The 9,622-nt window shown below is 46.3% G+C and overlaps 1 protein-coding gene across 1 annotated transcript; it reads left to right on the top strand.

The window, feature by feature from the left end:
• Positions 1–3,335: 3,335 nt before the first annotated feature.
• LOC120056130 (zinc finger protein 808-like) lies at positions 3,336–8,989 on the top strand. The gene is made up of 2 exons (XM_039004327.1): positions 3,336–3,705; positions 3,808–8,989. Exons 1-2 carry the CDS (start codon positions 3,607–3,609, stop codon positions 5,437–5,439), a joined length of 1,731 nt encoding a protein of 576 aa, XP_038860255.1. The 5' UTR covers positions 3,336–3,606; the 3' UTR covers positions 5,440–8,989.
• The last annotated feature ends 633 nt before the right edge of the window (positions 8,990–9,622 follow it).

The following is a 9,622-nucleotide window of genomic DNA, read 5'->3' as shown; positions in this document are numbered from 1 at the left end:
GAGTCCTGGAGGCTTTGTTAACATTGGAGTCCTGGAGGCTTTGTTAACATTGGAGTCCTGGAGGCTTTGTTAACATTGGAGTCCTGGAGGCTTTGTTAACATTGGAGTCCTGGAGGCTTTGTTAACAGGAAGTATTCCAAAAGAAAATCCACATATGTGCTGACACTCCATAAGGATGGGGATACAAATGATCTTGACAACTATCAAACACACCTCCCTCCCTCCCTCTCCCTGTCAGGAGCACCAACCAGAAAGATATTGTTTTATATAGTTAGCCCTATATGAATCCTACCTTTGAAGTTACCGGTATACCACGCAACACACACACACACACGCGTCTTTACAATATAGTGCATTCGGAAAGAATTCAGACCCATTGACTTTTTCCACATTTTGTTACATTACAGCCTTATTCTAAAATGTGTTATTGTTTTTTTTTCTCTCGTCAATAACTATATTCATAATGGCAAAACACGTTTTTAGATTACAAAATTGTCACATTTACACAAGTATTCAGACCCTTTACTCAGTACTTTGAGGAAGCACCTTTGGCAGCAATTACAGCCTCGAATCTTGTTGGGTATTTTTTTAAATGTTTTGTTATTTTATTTAACCTTTATTTAACTAGCCAAGTCAGTAAAAAACGAATTCTTATTTACAATGACTGCCTACCGGGGTACAGTGGGTTAACTGCCTTGTTCAGGGGCAGAACGACAGATTTGTACCTTGTCAGCTCAGGGATTGGATCCATCAACCTTTCGGTTACTGACCCAACACTCTAACCACTTGGTTATCTGCTGCCCCTATGACGCTACAAGCTTTGCACCCCTGTATTTGAGGAGCTTCTCCCATTCTTCTCTGCACATCTTCTCAAGCTCTGTCAGGTTGGATGGGGAGTGTCGCTGAACAGCTATTTTCAGGTCTCTCCAGAGATGTTTGATCGGGTTCAAGTCTGGGCTCTGGCTGGGCCACTCAAGGACATTCAGAGACTTGTCCGAAAGCCACTCCTGCGTTGTCTTGTCCGTGTGATTAGGGTCGTTGTCCTGTTGGAAGGTGGACCTTTGCCCCAGTCTGAGGTCCTGAGCACTCTGGAGCAGGATTTCATCAAGGATCTCTCTGTACTTTACTCCATTCATCTCTGCCTCGATCCTGACTAGTCTATCAGTCCCTGCCGCTGAAAAACATCCCCACAGCATGATGCCTCCACCACCATGCTTCACCATAGGGATGGTGCCAGGTTTCCTCCAGACGTGACACTTGGCATTCAGGTCAAAGAGTTCAATCTTGGTTTCATCAGACCAGAGAATCTTGTTTCTCACGGTCTGAGAGTCTATAGGTACCTTTTGGCAAACTCCAAGCGGGCTGTCATGTGCATTTTACTGAGGAGTGGCTTCCATCTGGGCACTCTACCATAAAGGCCTGATTGGTGGAGTGCTGCAGAGATGGTTGTCCATCTGGAAGGTTCTCCCATCTCCACAGAGGAACCCTGAGCTCTGTCCGAGTGACCATCGGGTTCTTGTTCACCTCCTTGACTGAGTCCATTCTCCCCCGATTGCTCAGTTTGGCTGGGCGGCCAGCTCTAGGAAGAGTCTTGGTGGTTCCAAACTTTATCCATTTAAGAATGACGGAAGCCACTGTGTTCTTGGGGACCTTCAATGCTGCAGAATTGTTTTGGTACCCTACCCCAGATCTGTGTCTCGACACAATCCTGTTTCGGAGCTCTACGGACAATTCCATCGACCTCATGGCTTGGTTTTTGCTGTACTGTCAACTGTGGGACCTTATATAGACAGGTGTGTGCCTTTCCAAATCATGTCCAATCAATTGAATTTACCACAAGTGGACTCCAATCAAGTTGTAGAAACATCTCAAGGAGGATCAATAGAAACAGGATGCACCTGACCTCAATTGTGAGTCTCATAGCAAAGGGTCTGAATACTTATGTAAATAAGGTATTTCTGTTTTTATTCCTTAATACATTTTCAAACATTTCTAAAAAACAGTTTTTGCTTTGTGATTATGGGGTATACTGTGTAGATTGCTGAAAAAAGTAATGTAACAAAATGTGGAAAAGGTCGAGGGGTCTGAATACTTTCCGAAGGCATTGTACTTTACACATTTTGAATAATATAATTGTTTATTACTGTGTTCACACTGAACCCTGGGCAAAATATCAGCGTGACATATGAAACAATGCATCTCATTTTCCACAGCTGTGCAAACACGTCCTCATGGAACCAGCGTCGATGTTTCTCCTGAGTAAGTCCACATTCACTTCACTGATGATTCCACATACAGGATGTCAAAATATCAACATGTCTAAAGGGGATCGTAACATAACCGGGAACTAACTACCTTTTGAGGCATCCATCTTTTCTTAAAACTATACTGAACAAACATATAAAACATGTAAAGTGTTGGTCCCATGTTTCATGTGCTGAAATAAAAGATCCCAGAAATTTTCCATAAGCACATTTAGCTTATTTCTCTCTAATTTTGTGCACAAATGTGTTTACATCCCTGTTAGTGAGCATTTCTCATTTGCCAAGATAATCCATCCACCTGACAGGTGTGGCATATGAAGAAGTTGATTAAACAGCATGGTCATTACACAGGTGTACCTTGTTCTGGGGACAATAAAAGGCCACGTTAAAGTGTGCAGTTTTGTCACACAACACAATGCCACAGATGTCTCAAGTTGAGGGAGTGTGCAATTGGTATGCTGACTGCAGCAATGTCCACCAGCGCTGTTGCCAGAGAATGTAATGTTCATTTCTCTACCATAAGCCGCCTCCGTCGTTTTAGAGAATTTGGCAGGACGTCCAACAAGTGCATAAATGAAAGATCCAGGACGTCCAACAAGTACATAAATGAAAGGTGAAAACAAAGCACAAATATTTCGGCCTCAGGCCATCATCAGTGTAAATCGTTGGACCACACACCTGGCTTTTACTTCAAGGATAATTGCATATGTCACATGATCAACATCTTTATTTTGCATTCAAGCGTCAGTTTTGGATTTATTCCTTTTTTCGACAGTGTGCGGGTCTCCATCTCTTCCTACATACTCACCAGCAGTCACCCATTGAGCATGTTTGGGATGCTCTGGATCGACGTGTATGATGGCATGTTCCAGTTCCTGCTAATATCAAGCAACTTCGCACAGCCATTGAAGAGGAGTGGGACAACATTCCACAGGCCACAATCAACAGCCTGATCAACTCTGCCCCTACTTTTTTTTTGTTGCTGTCTGTGACCAACAGATGCATATCTGTATTCCCAGTCATGTAAAATCCATAGATTAGGGCCTAATTTATTTATTTAAATTGACTGATTTCCTTATATGAACTGTAACTCAGTAAAATCTTTGAAATTGTTGCATGTTGCGTTTGTTTTTATTTAGTGTAGTCTTAAGTGGCTTTTACATTAACAGCACTTTGTGATGAGCACAATTTTGTTAATTGTCACTTCACCTCCATCCACAGGAGTGGTGACCTGTGTGTGAACAGAGACTGTCTCCTGCATCTCTTCCGGTGGTGCAGGAGGTGTGGATTTGAGTGCAAGGTCAGCTTGCAGGGCCAACAGAGGAGCTTCTCTGTCATTCAGATGTGCCCAATATGCAGTCACACCAGGAAGTGGATGAGCCATCCTTTTGTTGCTGAGGAAACGTCTGGAGAAAGAGAGACGGAGCTACTGGATGGAGAGGTGGGTATTTAGTTATTTACCTCAGTGACATCATCACAGAACCCTTTAGAGAATGATGCAGACATGCTGATAGTAAAATGTGTTTTTGTTTCTTTTCGTGAGGAACCATGTAAGGACAGAGACCAGGATGACAGTTGTTCGTTGACGATGGAAATCACTGAGGAGATGTGTGACTATGATGAGGAAGTCTGTCCTCGGAGGAAAAGGGGAAAGGAGAGATCAGATGAGAGATCAGATGAGACCGAGTGGGAGCCGTCTGATGAGGAAGACATTGTAATGGACTCTGATTCTTCTGAGGATTTGGAAACGGCAGGTTCCTCTGGTCTAACAGAAAAGGCCGACTTTGATAATTCTCAGAGCGGAATAGAGAAAGAGAGACTTGTGGAGTGGTGTACTGACTGTGGAGCCGAGCCCGTACTCGCCTGCACCACACAGCGCCATAAGAAACTGTACGCCTGTGGTGTGTGTGTGAGTGAGGTCCAACAAGCTGTTGGATTTGACCGATTCTACATGCAGTTCGAGGACCCGGACAGCTTCAAGGAACATGTACGACGGGAACACAACACACAACCTCATCGGTTGCTCTGTACAGACTGCAGCAAGCGTCACATCAAGAAGGATAATTTGTGTGTGTACAAGATTAAGAAGCTCCGTTGTCGAGATTGTAGTAAACGCCGTCTGAGTGAACAGGGTCTGTGGAGTCACAGACGTCTCCATCAGAAAGGCTGTGTTTACCCATGTAAGTTCTGCCTCAAGCCATTCAGGACCAAACAGGCCAAGCTTACCCACGAGGAGAACCATCGGCATCCGTATCATTGCTCAGAATGCTCAGAAAGATTCAAGAACATTAGACTACGGAACAGACACCTTCAGAGCCACAGAGGTCCAACGACAGCCGTCCACAGTGGCCAGAAGCCCCACAAGTGCCAGCTGTGCCGACGCTCGTATGCCCAGCCGAGCCACCTCAAGTCCCACATGCGCCTCCACACAGGGGAGAGGCCCTTCAAGTGCCAGCAGTGTGAGAAGTGCTTCAATTACAGCGTCAGTCTGAAGAACCACATCCAACTCTATCATGGCCCCGGCTCTCAGGAGCAGGAGAGTTGGGAGACAAAATGTGGGACGGAGCAGGAGAGAGAGCAGGAGAGAGAGGAGGAGAGAGAGCGCAAGCGTCACTTTAAGAAGGATAATTTGTGTGTGTACAAGATCAAGAAGCTCTGCTGTCTAGACTGTGGTAAACGCTGTCTGAGTGAACAGGGTCTGAAGTGTCACAGACATCTCCACCAGAAAGGCAGTGTTTACCCATGTAAGTTCTGCCTCGTGCCATTCAAAACCAAACAGGACAAGCTTACCCACGAGGAGAACCATCGGCATCCTTATCAGTGCTCGGAATGCTCAGAAAGATTCAAGAACATTAATCTACGGGACAGACACCTTCAGAGCCACAGAGGTTCAAAGAGATACATTTGTGACATCTGCGACAAACGTTTCTTCCAGCTTAAACACCTCCAGAAACATACAGCCGTCCACAGTAGTCAGAGACCCCACACGTGCCAGCTGTGCCAACGCTCGTTCACTGAAAAGAGACACCTCAGGGCCCACATGCGCTCCAAGTGCCAGCAGTGTGAGAAGTGTTTCAATCGCATAGTCCATCTGAAGATCCACATCCAACGGCATCATGGCCCCGGCTCTCAGAAGCAGGGAAAGGGAGGGGGAGAGTCAGGAACTAAACTCTAGTACTGAGCAGGAGAGAGAGTAGGAGGGGAAGAGTCAGGAACTAAACTCTAGTACTGAGCAGGAGAGAGAGTAGGAGGGGGAGAGTCAGGAACTAGACTCTAGTACTGAGCAGGAGAGAGAGTAGGAGGGGGAGAGTCAGGAACTAGACTCTAGTACTGAGCAGGAGAGAGAGTAGGAGGGGGAGAGTCAGGAACTAGACTCTAGTACTGAGCAGGAGAGAGAGTAGGAGGGGGAGAGTCAAGAACTAGACTCTAGTACTGAGCAGGAGAGAGAGTAGGAGGGGAAGAGTCAGGAACTAAACTGTAGTACTGAGCAGGAGAGAGTAGGAGGGGGAGAGTCAGGAACTAAACTCTAGTACTGAGCAGGAGAGAGAGTAGGAGGGGAAGAGTCAGGAACTAGACTCTAGTACTGAGCAGGAGAGAGAGTAGGAGGGGGAGAGTCAGGAACTAGACTCTAGTACTGAGCAGGAGAGAGAGTAGGAGGGGAAGAGTCAGGAACTAAACTCTAGTACTGAGCAGGGGAGAGAGTAGGAGGGGGAGAGTCAGGAACTAGACTCTAGTACTGAGCAGGAGAGAGAGTAGGAGGGGGGGAGTCAGGAACTAGACTCTAGTACTGAGCAGGGGAGAGAGTAGGAGGGGGAGAGTCAGGAACTAAACTCTAGTACTGAGCAGGAGAGAGAGTAGGAGGGGAAGAGTCAGGAACTAGACTCTAGTACTGAGCAGGAGAGAGAGTAGGAGGGGGAGAGTCAGGAACTAGACTCTAGTACTGAGCAGGAGAGAGAGTAGGAGGGGAAGAGTCAGGAACTAAACTCTAGTACTGAGCAGGAGAGAGAGTAGGAGGGGGAGAGTCAAGAACTAGACTCTAGTACTGAGCAGGAGAGAGAGTAGGAGGGGGAGAGTCAAGAACTAGACTCTAGTACTGAGCAGGAGAGAGAGTAGGAGGGGGAGAGTCAAGAACTAGACTCTAGTACTGAGCAGGAGAGAGAGTAGGAGGGGGAGAGTCAAGAACTAGACTCTAGTACTGAGCAGGAGAGAGAGTAGGAGGGGGAGAGTCAAGAACTAGATTAGTACTGAGCAGGAGAGAGAGTAGGAGGGGGAGAGTCAAGAACTAGACTCTAGTACTGAGCAGGGGAGAGAGTAGGAGGGGGGGAGTCAGGAACTAGACTCTAGTACTGAGCAGGAGAGAGAGTAGGAGGGGGAGAGTCAGGAACTAGACTCTAGTACTGAGCAGGAGAGAGAGTAGGAGGGGGAGAGTCAGGAACTAAACTCTAGTACTGAGCAGGAGAGAGAGTAGGAGGGGGAGAGTCAGGAACTAAACTCTAGTACTGAGCAGGAGAGAGAGTAGGAGGGGGAGAGTCAGGAACTAAACTCTAGTACTGAGCAGGAGAGAGAGTAGGAGGGGGAGAGTCAAGAACTAGACTCTAGTACTGAGCAGGAGAGAGAGTAGGAGGGGGAGAGTCAGGAACGAGACTATAGTACTGAGCAGGAGAGAGAGTAGGAGGGGGAGAGTCAGGAACTAAACTCTAGTACTGAGCAGGGGAGAGAGTAGGAGGGGGAGAGTCAGGAACTAAACTCTAGTACTGAGCAGGGGAGAGAGTAGGAGAGGGAGAGTCAGGAACTAGACTCTAGTACTGAGCAGGAGAGAGAGTAGGAGGGGGAGAGTCAGGAACTAAACTCTAGTACTGAGCAGGGGAGAGAGTCGGAGGGGGAGAGTCAAGAACTAGACTAGTACTGAGCAGGAGAGAGAGTCGGAGGGGGAGAGTCAGGAACTAGACTCTAGTACTGAGCAGGAGAGAGAGTAGGAGGGGGAGAGTCAGGAACTAGACTCTAGTACTGAGCGGGGGAGAGAGTAGGAGGGGGAGAGTCAGGAACTAGACTCTAGTACTGAGCAGGAGAGAGAGTAGGAGGGGGAGAGTCAGGAACTAAACTCTAGTACTGAGCAGGAGAGAGAGTAGGAGGGGGAGAGTCAGGAACTAAACACTAGTACTGAGCAGGAGAGAGAGTAGGAGGGGAAGAGTCAGGAACTAGACTCTAGTACTGAGCAGGAGAGAGAGTAGGAGGGGGAGAGTCAGGAACTAGACTCTAGTACTGAGCAGGAGAGAGAGTAGGAGGGGGAGAGTCAGGAACTAAACTCTAGTACTGAGCAGGGGAGAGAGTAGGAGGGGGAGAGTCAGGAACTAGACTCTAGTACTGAGCAGGAGAGAGAGTAGGAGGGGAAGAGTCAGGAACTAAACTCTAGTACTGAGCAGGAGAGAGAGTAGGAGGGGGAGAGTCAGGAACTAAACTCTAGTACTGAGCAGGAGAGAGAGTAGGAGGGGGAGAGTCAGGAACTAGACTCTAGTACTGAGCAGGAGAGAGAGTAGGAGGGGGAGAGTCAGGAACTAAACTCTAGTACTGAGCAGGAGAGAGAGTAGGAGGGGGAGAGTCAAGAACTAGACTCTAGTACTGAGCAGGAGAGAGAGTAGGAGGGGGAGAGTCAGGAACTAGACTCTAGTACTGAGCAGGAGAGAGAGTAGGAGGGGGAGAGTCAGGAACTAGACTCTAGTACTGAGCAGGAGAGAGAGTAGGAGGGGGAGAGTCAGGAACTAAACTCTAGTACTGAGCAGGGGAGAGAGTAGGAGGGGGAGAGTCAGGAACTAAACTCTAGTACTGAGCAGGGGAGAGAGTAGGAGGGGGAGAGTCAGGAACTAGACTCTAGTACTGAGCAGGAGAGAGAGTAGGAGGGGGAGAGTCAAGAACTAGACTCTAGTACTGAGCAGGAGAGAGAGTAGGAGGGGGAGAGTCAGGAACTAGACTCTAGTACTGAGCAGGAGAGAGAGTAGGAGGGGGAGAGTCAGGAACTAGACTCTAGTACTGAGCAGGGGAGAGAGTAGGAGGGGGAGAGTCAGGAACTAGACTCTAGTACTGAGCGGGGGAGAGAGTAGGAGGGGGAGAGTCAGGAACTAGACTCTAGTACTGAGCAGGAGAGAGAGTAGGAGGGGGAGAGTCAGGAACTAAACTCTAGTACTGAGCAGGGGAGAGAGTAGGAGGGGGAGAGTCAGGAACTAAACTCTAGTACTGAGCAGGAGGGGGAGAGTCGGAGCACCATTTGAATTGGGTGGTTTTCCTGACTGACTACAATACAGTCACTTTCCACTGTTCCAAGGCCGTCATTGAAAATAACAATTTGTTCTTTAACTGACTTGCCAAGTTAAATAAAGGTAAAAAAATAAATAATAATGGGGAAATAAACAATGATGATCAACTCAAAGTTTGCTGGAGTTTGTTATATTTTCCATCTTCTCTGCTACAGCGCTGTGAAATCAGCGAGATTTACCGGGGTCCAAATCTCACAACAACAAAAAAAAAATGTACAAATAAAAAGACCTCCATTTATTGGACCCAATAATCACAAATCGTAATTTATTATTTCAAGATGCGTTCTGTTTCTCTGACCCTCCCCTTTTCATGCTATTTTAGGAGGTATTGAGGCTTATTGTTGAGTAGTGGTTATTTGTAAGTAGGTACTCTGTCAAGGTGTGTAAATGAAATAAATATGCAATCCATGTAATTAACATTTTTTAAATAATAATGTTATGAACATTGTGTTAATAAGGGGACATCGAAATGTGTATTAAAACAACAACGCTGACTATTAATGAGTTAAATGTATATTTTGAAAGTTTAATATTATACATAAAACAATATCTGTAATACTAGTTTAATTTCCATTCCACTATATGGCACTGTTCCACATGCAGCTCCCATTCAGGGGTCTGACGATTCAGAAACAAAATAGTTTATGCTCTTGACACACATCCGTGCATTGGTAGATGTGCTATACATTGTTATAAACAGTTCTGTGATACGTCTATAGCAGGGTTAGTACTGTTAATAGCTGTGTGGTGTTGTCATAGAGGCCAACATTTGTCAGCAGTGATAGTAGCTTTGTGCTAAAAAAATTTTTTAAAGGCCCTACTGGTGGTATGACACTGCATCCTATTAGTATCAAATCAAATGTATTTATATAGCCCTTCTTAAATCAGCTGATATCTCAAAGTGCTGTACAGAAACCCAGCCTAAAACCCCAAACAGCAAGCAATGCAGGTGTAGAAGCACAGTACAGTCTTTGAGGATTCCAAATCACCCCCCTTTTTGTAGGAAACAACTTTTAGAGTTCCAACAGTACATAACAAATAGTTGTA

Source organism: Salvelinus namaycush, chromosome 11 (genome assembly GCF_016432855.1).
Source record: "Salvelinus namaycush isolate Seneca chromosome 11, SaNama_1.0, whole genome shotgun sequence".
In the NCBI taxonomy this organism is placed as follows: domain Eukaryota; kingdom Metazoa; phylum Chordata; class Actinopteri; order Salmoniformes; family Salmonidae; genus Salvelinus; species Salvelinus namaycush.
This window is presented reverse-complemented; position numbering and strand designations above follow the sequence as displayed.